General features: G+C 43.4%; 1 protein-coding gene across 1 annotated transcript in view; it reads left to right on the plus strand.

Moving 5' to 3' along the window:
• The first annotated feature begins 209 nt into the window (after positions 1–209).
• Positions 210–13,402, plus strand: part of LOC126100240 (glucose dehydrogenase [FAD, quinone]-like) — a 47,465-nt gene continuing 34,272 nt past the window's right edge. Inside the window, exons 1-2 of the mRNA XM_049910821.1 lie at positions 210–247; positions 11,323–11,581. Coding sequence (XP_049766778.1) covers positions 234–247; positions 11,323–11,581 — 273 coding nt within the window. The 5' untranslated portion in view covers positions 210–233. The remainder of the gene's footprint in view (positions 248–11,322; positions 11,582–13,402) is intronic.

Below are 13,402 nucleotides of genomic sequence, written 5' to 3' on the forward strand. Positions count from 1 at the left end.
GACGTCACTCTGGTGGTTTCGGACTCCTCCAAGGTCGCGGAAGACGCACCCACACACCGGGCTTCTCTTCTCGTTATCAGCGGCTCTGCACAGAGTGCGCTAACCGCCGCAGTTTCCGCGAACAGCCGACTAGGGAGGGGAGAGCGAGAGGGGGAAACTGCAATATTAAAAGCCAGCCCGCTCAGACGGCAGGCAAGTCCACCGCCGAGATCGCTTCTGGACATCTGAGCACCATGGGGACGCAAGCGTAAGTAGCCGCACGGGCAGCTTCCCTTGCACTTCCCGCACACTTCGTGCAGACCTCACAAGAACCCTTAAAAGTGTTGCAACCCAAGTTGACTGCTCTTTCAACTCACCACGAGAGGGCGAATTGGCCGCTGAGTTCTACAGTGATGGCTGCATTATATAAAACAAATGAGGCAACAGTTTTCGTTTTAAACTAAATCATCAGGTTGGGCAAGTAGTCCCTGAACTCCCTAGTACCGAATGCTAATTGATTTGACTTGTTTTATCACAAATAATTACTTACACATTAAGGGTCGAATATATCGGTGTGTTCCCCATCAGGTTGTAAACACATTTCCATAAGCCCCCATGTTCTTCTCGACATATTTTTGAGCGTGTACGTGCGAAATGCATCGTAAACAGCATTGCGCACGTCTTCGTTTGTAGCATAACGACGTGCAGATGCGTGCGCCTTAATGACTCTCCATGACGAGTTGTCAGATGTGATGAGGTCAGGACTCCTCGGTGACCATTTCAAAGGAGCTGGTGTTACTGACGAACCACAATCTTTCTACCATCCTGGGAAGTGTTCATTTAGGAACTCACGCACTGCAAGAGCGTAATCAGTAGGCGCTCCTCCTTGCTGCAAGCTTATGCGTTCTGTGACGCCCCTTTCATCAACCTGAGGTATTAACCATGATTGCGACGTGTGTAAATAATTCGCTCCGTTCACAGTCTCTCCAAAACAGTACGGTCCAAGCAGAGGTTGTGATATTATCGCTGCCCATATTATTACGAAAGGCGGGTTCCTTTCTAAGCCGACTATGTAATGAGCGTACTCTTCGGCCCAAACGACAATATTTCTGGCACGTGAGCTGCGGTAAATGGCACATTCATCTGAAAACATAACCTTGCCACAGTTCACTGCATTTGGGAATTGAGTTAGCAAAGCGCAGCATGCTAAAACGCACTCAGTCCGGCCTACATACGATAACTCGGTTGCGAACGTTGCTCGAAAAGATCGCACCTTAAAGTCTCTTTCCGTGTGATCTCGCATTGTTGTCCTTGGTATACCTAGTCCCTCTACGTGTCGACTTCATAGGAGATAGTTCAATCAAAGCAGTAGCACCGAACACATTTCTTCTCGTGTCTTCTTCCTTCCACTCCGTGAGCCGTCTTTAACACTGCCGAAAGCAAAAGGACGTCTTTCCCAATCCAGATGCGTTGCCTTTCGCGATGGATTCTTATTAAATACTTCCTGGAATGCTCTCTTAATCTGTCTCATTGGCTGCCCTGTGTGTTGTCGTTCGTGCACCCACACACTTGTCACTAAGCGCTGCTTACTAGTGTAACTATGACCGCTCACCGCCTACAAATTAAAACTCGACAGCGACTCTTACTGCGAAACATGTAAACATGAATTCCAACAACTGATAACAAATGACAAAGCTAGCAACCTGCATAATAACGCTTTATACTTAACTGGGGTTGCAGGGGTACGGGAACATCTCACCCAACTTGACAAGTGTTAAATACTGGCAGGCGATTTGAATGGCATATAAAGTTATATCTACAGTTACATAAATTTTACACACTTTGCACACAACTGTGAAGTGCATGGCGGAGGGTACTTATGATTGTAACACATGTTAGAATTACTGCCGGCCTAGGTGGCCGAGCGGTTCCAAGCGCTTCAGTCCGGAGCCGCTCTGCTGCTACGGTCGCAGGTTCGAATCCTGCCTCGGGCGTGGATGTGTGTGATGTCCTTAGTTTAGTTAGGTTTAAGTAGTTCTAAGTCCAGGGGACTGATGAACTTAGATGTTAAGTCCCATAGTGCTCGGAGCCATTTGAACCATATTAGAATTTCTCCCAATTCCCATCACTCGTTATGGAAGACTCGTTGCTTGAATGCCACTTGGGGCGCGGAAATAAATCTCACCTTCCATTTGCAGTTCTTACGAGAACGACAGGTAGTGTATTGGGGTAAACGCCTAGATTCTTCATTTAATTTTGCCTCTTAGAACTTCGTAAGTACGCCTTCAGGGGAAAATTTGCGTTTATCTTCAAGCGCCTACCACTTCACGTTTTCCAGCATTTTCCTGCCGCCCTTTTTCACAATTTCATACATCCGTGACGTCTTTTTTTCACATACCACGTTTACTTTATTTGGCGTGAGGACATCTTTAAGACCAGAGGCACCACACAAAGAATCACTTATATATAAATGTTGATTTGTTGAAAAATGTTTACAAATTACCAGTGCGTATTTACGGTATCCGTAGAACATAAAGTGAAAACGGTTATGGCCGAACATCGAGAAGACCTGCCACGATCATGATTTGTGACTTAAAACAAGAAGTTTTGAAAGCATTGCCATTTACTGCAGTGAGAAGTAACCGTTCTGTACTAAATAAAGTTGTTGGAACACATACAGTGTTAAATAGAGCGTAACCGGATAAACAGTTCTTGCAATGCAGTCTAGTTCAGTTCCACAATAAAAAAGATTTGACAAGTTTTTTCAGTAATATCTTATATATTGATATCTATTTGAGTATGACGTCAACAACAAGAAAAAAGGGAATGTGGGAAAACGTAAAGAAAACTACAGACAAAGCAGAAAAAATTACTTTGGAGGACCGTGACAGGAAGAAAATCTACGTAAATAATAGTCAATTAATGGCACATCCAAGAAAGAGGGAGTGTTGGTGAAGAATGCCATACATCTTTCAACCTGTAAACGCCCCTTAAACACAAAATTGGATTAAAAGATTATGGCATGTGATGCATACATGTTCTTTATTTATTTATTACGAGGTATTTTTCTCAGTCATACTCCTATAGGTGGGTAAAGGAATTGTTAGCTTATCATATGCTGACATTTATCTTTATTGCTTTAGTATTGAAATTTTCGCTTTTAAAGGGACTTTCAAGATGACGTAGGTACATTTAAAGTGTTGCATAGGCACATGGTAGAAGTAGAGTTGTCAACACTCCCAGCAGCGATCTCTGCTATTTTGATAGACGCAACCAAGACGAGCAACTTCAGCGTTTCCTTGGTCCAATTGTGTCACAATACCACAGACATTTTTCAGTAAGGCAATAGATTTTATGAATGATTCGTATTTCCTACTTATTCTCACATTTCTTCGTTTTTACAAAACTTTCATCGTTTTGTGTAATCCCAGGCGCGCAGGGCGGTGGTGCGGTCCAACCCCAATCCCTCCCCTCTCCTGAGGTTGTTCCATGGGTCAAACAAACCTCTGACCGTCAGCGCTGTCCTTCTTGGAATACATTCAGTTTCCTCTGTTAGCCCGATCCGGGATGGGTTATACGTACTTGAACAGTACTCTAAGATGGAACGCACAATTATTTTCTGTCCAGTCTCGTTTGTAGATTGACTGTATTTTCCCAGTACCTTACCAATATACTGAAGTGCACCACCCACTTTCATCGTAGATGAAGAATTAACTATTACATGAGTGGTTACTTCGTATCTTATGTGGGGTGAACAGTGTCAACTTCTTTACAGAGGCAAATTGCATATAATACGGACCCGAATATAAAAATCTCCGGTGTGCCCACCTCACGTCCACATTCGCATTCTAAGTTTGCGCTTTCCTTCATTCGCTGCAAATACACCAGATGTGGTCCAAGGCCCAACAGGAAGTGCACAAGGTAGAAGATGTTTCATTTTTAGTCTTTCTCCTACTGGGAAGAATATACTATAAATTCTGCGCCGCTATTGCAGGTTCAGCTCAGTTTTCTTACCATAATTTTATTGTGTGTTCAAAATTTTGACTAATTGTACCCATTATTTGTTCTATCTTTATAAATTCGTGAGGTCTTAATTAATAAACTGTAGCCCTCTCCCTAACGACCAAATTGATCAGACTCCTCCCGAACAGGCTATGAAGGCCCAACGGTACTGGCCGGCCGAAACTGATCCAAAAAAATTGTTCAAATGGCTCTGAGCACTCTGGGACTTAACATCTGAGGTCATCAGTCCCCTAGAACTTAGAACTACTTAAACCTAACTAACCTAAGGACACGACACACATCCATGCCCGAAGCAGAATTCGAACCTGCGACCGTAGCGGTCGCGCGGTATCCAGACTGAAGCGCCTAGAACCGCTCGGCCCCACCGGCCGGCGAAATTGATCAGACATAGCCGCTTAATAAAGGGACGACAATGTGTTGGTGTGGTTCCGAAACCAATTACTGATCTCACAAAGATATTCTTTTGCACACGTCGGAGAACTATTGAGGGCTTCAGTAACATTAACCTTTGATTCCAGATGCCTCTTCCGTACCCGACAAGCGAAGCAATAACATTGGCCGTTGTTATAGAATTTTATTACTCCTGCAGAGGGGTGAAACCTCCTCCGTTCAGTATTGATTAATTTGTTGTAAAAAAGCTAAAGTTTTGACACTACTTGTTCGTAATTAATTCTGAACAATATCACGGTAGAAAATACTTGATAGTACCTGTTTAGGTTCCAAGTTGCAGTAAACACGACACCGGAAGGCGCTGTTTTCGAGACAGTTGCGAATGAGCGGTTACTAACCATCACTGCCTTCAACATGAAGTATTGCTGGGAATGCGCTACATGCGTGATGGGCAAGTGAACTGCTTCCCGGATACAATCACCGCTTTTTGCGGAATATGATGAATGAACACGAAGATAGTGATATAAAAGATGTAATCTGGACGAAGAGGTGATCAGCTCATCTGCAACGGTTGGTTATTCAGCGCGAATCCGGCACTATGACGAAAGACACCGATGCTTTCTTGGCAGCTGACTATATCTATGTAGAAGACGCAGTATTTGCCGAGCTGAGCTGCCAGACGCGCAAGCCAGATAGTCAGTCACGTTATCTTCCGAGACAGAGGTACCGCGATATTAGCGCAGATGATCCCGCCGTTGTTTGGAAGTAGCAGCGAAGGGCGAGTAGAGTAGTCACTGACGAGGGCGAACAGAAACGTCGCCCGGCGTGCAAGAACCGTCTGCTCCTGTAGAACGATTAACGCAGTAGTATTACACTGCAATCTTAGTTTCAAACAGTTTATGGTTCAAATGGCTCTAAGCGCTATGGGACTTAACATCTGAGGTCATCAGTCCCCCAGACTTAGAACTACTTAAACCTAACTAACCTAAGGAAATCACACACATCCATGCCCGAGGCAGGATTCGAACCTGCGACCGTAGCAGCAGCGCGGTTCCAGACCGAAGCGCCTAGAACCGCTCGGCCACAGTGGCCGGCCAAACAGCTTAGTTGAAAGCTCACCGCACGAAATATTACTGAGGTCATCCACGTGAGCGCTAAAAGGAATCCGTTAAACTTCGCTTACTCGATAAATCAGTCAAATCTAAACGCTGTAATCTCAACTAAATACCTAGGAATTACAATTACGAACGACTTAAATTGGAAGTAACGCATAGAAAATGTTGTGGGGAAGGCTAACCAAATACCGCCGTTTATTGGCAGGACACTTAGGAAACGTAACAGGTCTACTAAGGAGACTGCCTAGACTACACTTGTCAGTCCTATTTTAGAATGCTTCTGCGTGCTGTGGGATCCTTACCAGACAGTGTTTACGGAGTACATCGAAAAAGTTCATAGAAGGGCAGCACGTTTTGTATTATCGTGAAATAGGGGAGAAAGTGTCACTGAGACAGGATTTTGGGTGGACATAATTAAAACAAAGTCGTTTTTCGTTTGGGAGGAATCTTCTCACGAAATTCCAATCACCAACTTTCTCCTCCGAAAACGAAAATATTTTGTTGACACCGACATACATTGGGAGAAACGATCACCAAGATAAAATAAGGGAAATCAGAGCTCGTACGGAAAGCTATGTGTGTTCGTTCTTTGCGCGCTATACGAGATTGAAATAATAGAGAATTGTGGAGGTGGTTCGATGAACCCTCTGCCAGGCACTTAAATGTGATTTGCAGAGTATGGATGTAGATGTAGATGTAGACTCCCCTTAAAAGAGCTGACTGGTCACGTTGGAGTGCTGAAGAACTATAGAACTGTTGCCAGACGCTCTTGTGAGCCTCCAACGCTGACCTTTGTCATGGTTGTGAAGTCGAGTCGTGTGTGTGTGTGTGTGTGTGTGTGCCAGTTGGTTCCGTGATGTCAGTGCACCAACAAGGGGAAGGGGCTCTACTGATATCATCGATACCATCCACATTTGAGGTACATGCAGATCTCGGCCAGAAATGAAAGTGACAGAAGTAGAAGCTCCAGATGGCCGAGCGTTTAGAAAAAAGATTGGACAGATACGAGGAGGCCCCGCGCACTGAGGGTTCCGTACAGACTCAGTTATATTCAAACATAGTTCATCCATCCTGGAAGTCTAGAATCGCGACGATTTTTGCTTGGTACCGACATTGATAGTAGCAAGATATCGGTCCCGAGAATTCCAAGACTTTTCAGAATATTATAGTTTTAAGTGTGAAGTTGGATAACAAATGACAAAAGAAATGTTTTTCATATCAACGGGAAGTACCCTACAGGCTTTGATGGGTGAGTTTGAGGGTATCAAAATATGTGATGTAAATGACTGTAGCTTTTGGTTGCATTGCCTTTGAAGCTTCAATTTTTTACACGGTCAAGAGAGCGTAGTATTTGACATAAGTTTCAACTTGATATATCTACCCGTTCCTAAGAAAAATGGGTCTTAAGAGACGAACGAATAGGAAAACAGTCATATAAAGAATGACAAAAAAGCTTTTCGCGCGATGTAATGACAAATTTACAGTTTTCGGGTTTTTTCCTTTGTTTACGAAATTTCAGGATTCTAGGCCTACGGAAAGTACCCTATATGTTTTCATGAGTTTGCGAGTACTAAAATATGTGACATAAATGGCGGTATCTTTTGACGGCATTGATGTAGAAGCTTCAACTATTCCTCTGCCAAGGGAGTATATGCCTCAGAATGTGACGTAAATTTAAACGTGATACATCCACCTGTTGCTGAGAGAAATGGTTTATAAAATCGGGTAGGCAGACGTACAGCAAAGCGATCCTATAAGTTCAAATGGCTCTGAGCACTATGGGACTTAACATCTGAGGTCATCAGTCCCCTAGAACTTAGAACTACTTAAACCTAACTAACCTAAGGACATCACACACATACATGCCCGAGGCAGGATTCGAACCTGCGACAGTAGCGGTCGCGCGGTTCCAGACTGAAGCGCCTAGAACCGCTCGGATCCTATAAGGGTTCCGTTTTTACCAATTGGGCCACGGAACCCAAAAATCGAAAAAAATGTTTCCGCATAAAGATTCAACGCCACGAGCCTCGAATTACCGTTCTGTACTCTCTCCCCCTGCGCCATCCGTTGCCTGGAAACTATGCTAACATAAGTGGCTCATGCTACTCCTGAAGCGCGCCGAAAACGCTATTTTTTCCACATGATCGTCCATCCGAAGTTCCCACTTGCGTCACTCTCATTTCTGGCCAAACCACGCATATATCAAAAACGTAGACAAAATCGGTGACGACGAGAAGGCGCTTTCCCCTTGTAAGGTTGCTGGACAGGGGACGTGACAGAAAGTATATACCGTGTTTGGACGTGCCCATGACCACACGGTGAATTGAAGTTGCCCGACTGGTTGGGTTATCAACGCGGACTGTCCAACGGGTTTGCAACGAATGGTGTACCACTCGCAAACATGTAATGCAGCGTAAGAATAGCTGGTCGTAAAAAGTTCCTAACTGACGCGGATCGGAGACGAGCGCAGGTAGAAGTTGAGGCGGAGGTAGTTCCGTGACGTTTTGCGGACGTTTTTGGATCATGACGATGACCAGTCGTTGCCCTTTCTTCTAGATCTTCCTGCTATCACAGCGCTGCATGCTTACGTCACTGGTTCGACGAACACTCAGGTACTGTGTCGAAATTCGACTGGCGCGCTAAATCGATTCTTGTCCAGGCTGGTGTGGCCCCAGGAATGTTTACCGGCTGCAGTGTCATCCTCTGTCTTGCGGTATGGAGTCGCATGTGGTCAGTGCACTACTCTTCCGGCCGTTTTGCAGACTTTCCAGACCGCTGAGCCGCCACTGTTCGGTCGAGAAGCTCCGCAGTTGGTATCACGAGGCTGAGTGCATCCGCTCCATTCCGGGAATCGAACCCGGGCCTCCGCATGGTGGCCATCTACTCTGACCACTCCGCTACGATGGCAGACAGGCGCTTTTTATCACCCAGTCTGTATTCCACAGAAAATATCTCGGACTATTTGAATCGGCTCGTGCCGAAAGGGCCTCACTCAGGATATATCCAAAATGGAGTTAAGCACATCGACGTCCTGCTGTAGGGTAGCCGCATCTTTTGATGCCATAAGGCACTCTGTCAGGTGACTGGTTATGGTAGGAAATATGCTACAGAAATCATGCTATACGCTATAAGGAATCCAGTCAGTGACTGAAACTCTACTAGCACGTCAAGGGAGCCCTTCCAACAGGAACAAGAGGAGCTATCCGGCAACACATTGTAAGTTTCCCACTAAAAGAAAGTCATTCTGCTGGCAAGAACATAAAATATTTAGACGCCGGACTTGACATTCTACTGATTTACAAGTTGTTTAAGAAGAAACATCCCGGTATAAAGATCACCTCATGCAACATTTTTAAGGGAAATATCAATTTGCATTTCGGACTCCCTCAAATAGATTGCTGCTGCACGTGTTAAGAACTGAAGGCGAGAATGGACTGCATGACAACAGCCTATAACTGCTGCTCAACCTGTCCGTCAGATCATTTATGTATACACAAATAATAGATGTCCTATCACACGTCCCTGGGGCACTCCTAACCATTGGTTTGTCTCTGATGAACGCTCACATTCGAGGACAACGTACTGTGTTCTAATACTTAGTAAGCAGAGTTCTAGGATACCGTATGCTACCGTAGAGTATTATAAGCAAGCGTTAGACAATAGCAGTTCTCCTAGTGGCTTTGGTCTGTTAATACTGTAACGGCGCCACCTTTTCGTTCGCTTTGTTTCTGTATGCGATCAGTGTCTTACTAGGTTCTCCTACAAACTGTAATTGGAGAACCGTCTAGAAACTGAGTGAGGATATATATACTGGGCCGTGTAACCTACGGAAAATTTTTGTTTTACATAGTTACCCTCCTATCTGTTACTTAAAAGTGAACACTATTTACAGCTAAATTGAAATTGTCAATGTTTAATTCAAGTTCTATTTTGAAATTGTTGATTTGTAACGTGTAACAAAGGGATGTTGTAGTAAAAATGTAAAAAAAGAAACAATACGGGTCTATCATACAGCGTTGAAAGTGCAACTTTCTCAAAAGAAAAAGGTAAGATTAAAAGAAAAACTCAAAACAGAAAACATAAACATCGCTTCAATCCTTCGTCGAGCTTTATAATACATGTTTGTATTACTCACTAACCACTTACACATTTATCAGCAGTAACAGGAAACTCTTGTCTTTGATGATGAAGAATGTTCTATTGAGCAGAAATTAAAAACAATTATTAAATAGATTTTTTTATGTTTGGGTATGCAAACTGAAGTCGTATCAAAAGTAAATGCTTTGGTTGTATAAAAGTGCCGAAGTTAAGCGATCAACAAATTTTTGTTACTTATAAAATGCAATTTAGTTTTGTAAGGATATAAAATACACAATGGAATAACGCTGAACAATGTTCGGTTCTAATTACGTGCAAAACAATCAAATAGAAAACAAACAAATGTCGTCGGTTCCCAGCTTGCCTCTTACACATTCTTTTATGTTTCTCTCCTTACCAGTGTTATCGGTATTGCCGGTAATCGTACCATTTATTACGTCACTTACGTAATGTACCGAAACTTCCGATCTGCAGTTTTGGTAGAGCGGTACTCTATTAATAAGTCTTGGAGCCACTCACATATCTGGGAACCTATTCCTTACGCTCGTAGCTTCGTTAGCAGTCTGTAGTGGGTGAAACGCTTTCCGGAAATCTAGGAGTACGGAATGTAGCTGTTGTTGATGGTGTTGGGACAGCAACCAGCCACAAATTTACTTTCAGTTCCTCTATTCAAAGGGTACCGTCACCGGTTTCGAATCGTTGTGATTCATCCTGAGACGGTTTACAAGCTTTCTTTATGACATGTGGTGTGTTTTTTACAGATTAATTGTCCTAAAATATAAATAATACATAATTATAAACATGCCACACGGATGGTTGCGTTACAGATTTTCGTTGCATGTGACTAATGTGAAATGTCTGTTTGGAGTCTTTGTTTTCATAACATTCGCCCAACAGATGTGAATACATTCCCACTGCGTTCTTATTGTTGCACACGTAATTTTTTTTCACTGAACACTTTAGATTTGTCACTGAGAAGATTTCTGTCACGCACCACATGTTTTGATACATACAAAGAGCTTACAAACATATGAGTATCAAAGATGCTATGATATATCGCAATATTTGACGATGATGTACTATGTTCGGAAAGGATCAAATATTCATTTACGCAACTGTAATGCCTTTTACACTAGTACAGAGACATTGATTTTTTGAGTTGGTATTGTTGCATTAATTATAAAGTTTTTTTAAATAGTACATTATTTAATTACATTTAGCATCATGAGAATTACAGTAACATATAAATTTGCTACTTGATCTGCAAATAGGCGTACTAATATTATTTGCTTTGGAGGTTGGAATATAACTTTTGGAAATTTTTCAGGAAAGAGGTGTTAGGTAACTCCGTTTTTTCATTAAGGATATAGTCTGGGGTGCTGTTTTTGGGCTTGTGTATTTCTATTTCTTCCAATATATTCATAGTGGTTCCCTTTTCTGCTAGATGTAAAATTTTTAAGTTGTCCTCAGTGTTTCCCACTGAATGGTTTTCTTCAGCAATATGGGCTGCAAATGCGGATTTGTTCAAGTTACCAAGTCAGCATCTGAGGATTCCTTTGAATAAAGGAATTGAAAGTAAATTTGTGGCTGGTTGCTGTCCCAACATTATCAACATTTGTCTTCAAACAACAGCCACGGTCTCCGTCATGTCATCATATGACAAAATTGCATGTAGCTGTTGTCCTTCATCCACGGTTCTCCCCCGACCTGCCCACAGCGCCGCAACGTTGGCGCTCCCGCTATTGCTGGTGGCGGCGCTGGGGACATCCGCCGCGCCCTACGCCCCCCAGTCGCCCTTCGGCGCCGCCGCGCAGCCCAAGGGCAAGTGCGACTGCTCGCAGGCGGCCGACTCGCCGCCAGTGGTGGGCAACCCCGGCACGCCCCCCATGGTCGCCGTCGAGAGGGCGCTGCAGCGCCTGTGCGACCTGGTGGACCCCACCGCCTGCCTCGACACCAGCGGCGACGGCCTCAACGGGGTGAGTGCTGCACCACACAACCACACAACCTGTCCATGGTTTCCTTCGTCGTGACCTCAGTTGGACGGCCAGAGCGCGCTTCGTCTTCGGTGCTTGTCCGATCACGTTTAAATTCATTAATCCAAAAGTAAACAATCTACAATGATGGTGCAGAGACTGCGTGAACTTCATCCACTTTTGTCTTGATTTATGTGGCAGTTCAACCTTCAAATGAAAATGTTTAATAAAAGCATGAAACTCGGTTTTCTCGCATTCTTATCGTAGTCGACGCAATGACCAATTCGGAAGACTGTCGAAAATGAACTGCTCGTTGTACATTGTTGAAATCCTTAATGCAATCCTTGGAATAATCAAGCTTACCAACCATGAAGACCCAACAAAACTGTTCCATTCTTTCACAGAAATTTACGAGACTTGTCAAAACACCATCGTAAAACTCTTTTAGCAGAATGTTCTTTGAGGTGATCAGGGTCATGACCACACTGACACGTGCCCTCTCCCTCACCAGATGGATTTGTGTCTGAGCATTTCCGTCCATTAATTTCCTGACACTTCACTGGGCTTTTTGGGTTATCATCTCGATGACACCTTCCGTCTACTCCTATCTTCTACATATCTACCAAACCCGACGCTCTCAACCATGTGCGCCCGTGCGTACAACATTTTACCTTTGCTACTTAATTCCCATCCCAATGAAAGCAGGTGTTGACAGATGTGAACTATCAGTTTAACAAGTCACGGCTGCAAAATACTAACACGAATTCTTTACAGACGAATGGAAAAACTGGTAGAAGACAACCTCGGGGAAGATCAGTGTTGATTCCGTAGAAATATTGGAACACGTGAGGCAATATTGACCCTACGACTTATCTTAGAAGATAGAAGGAAAGGCTAACCTGCGTTTCTAGCATTTGTAGACTCAGAGAAAGCTTTTGACAATGTTGACTGGAATACTTTCTTTCAAATTCTGAAGGCGGCAGGGGTCGAATACAGGGAACAAAAGGCTATTTACAATTTGTGAAAGGGAAGCAGTGGCTGGGAAGGGAGTGAGACAGGGTTGTGGCCTATCCCCGATATTATTCAATCTGTATATTGACCAAGCAGTAAAGGAAACAAAAGAAAAAATCGGAGTAGGAATTAAAATCCATGGGGAAGAAATAAAAACTTTGATGTTTGCCGATGACATTGTAATTCTGTCAGAGACAGCAAAGGACCTGGAAGAGCAGTTGAACGGAATGGACAGTGTCTTGAAAGGAGGATGTAAGATTAACATTAACAGAAGCAAAACGAGGATAATGGAGTGTAGTCAAATTAAGTCGGGTGATGCGGAGGGAATTAGATTAGGAAATGAGACAGTTAAAGTAGTAAAGAAGTTTTGCTATTTGGAGAGCAAAATAACTGATGATAGTCGAAGTAGAGAGGATATAAAATGTAGACTGGCAATGGCAAGCAAAGCGTTTCTGAAGAAGATAAGTGTGTTAACATCGAGTATAGATTTAAGTGTCAGGAAGTCGTTTCTGAAAGTATTTGTATGGAGTGTAGCCATGTACGGAAGTGAAACATGGACGATAAATAGTTTGGACAGGAAGAGAATAGAAGCTTTCGAAATGTGGTGCTACAGAAGAATGCTGAAGATTAGATAGGTAGATCACATAACTAATGAGGAGGTATTGAATGGAATTGGGGAGAAGAGGAGTTTGTGGCACAACTTGAGTAGAAGAAGGGATCGGTTGGTAGGACATGTTCTGAGGCATCAAGGACAGCGTGGAGGGTAAAAATCGTAGAGAGAGATCAAGAGATGAATACACTAAGCAGATTCAG

Source organism: Schistocerca cancellata, chromosome 9, assembly GCF_023864275.1.
Source record: "Schistocerca cancellata isolate TAMUIC-IGC-003103 chromosome 9, iqSchCanc2.1, whole genome shotgun sequence".
Lineage (NCBI taxonomy): Eukaryota > Metazoa > Arthropoda > Insecta > Orthoptera > Acrididae > Schistocerca > Schistocerca cancellata.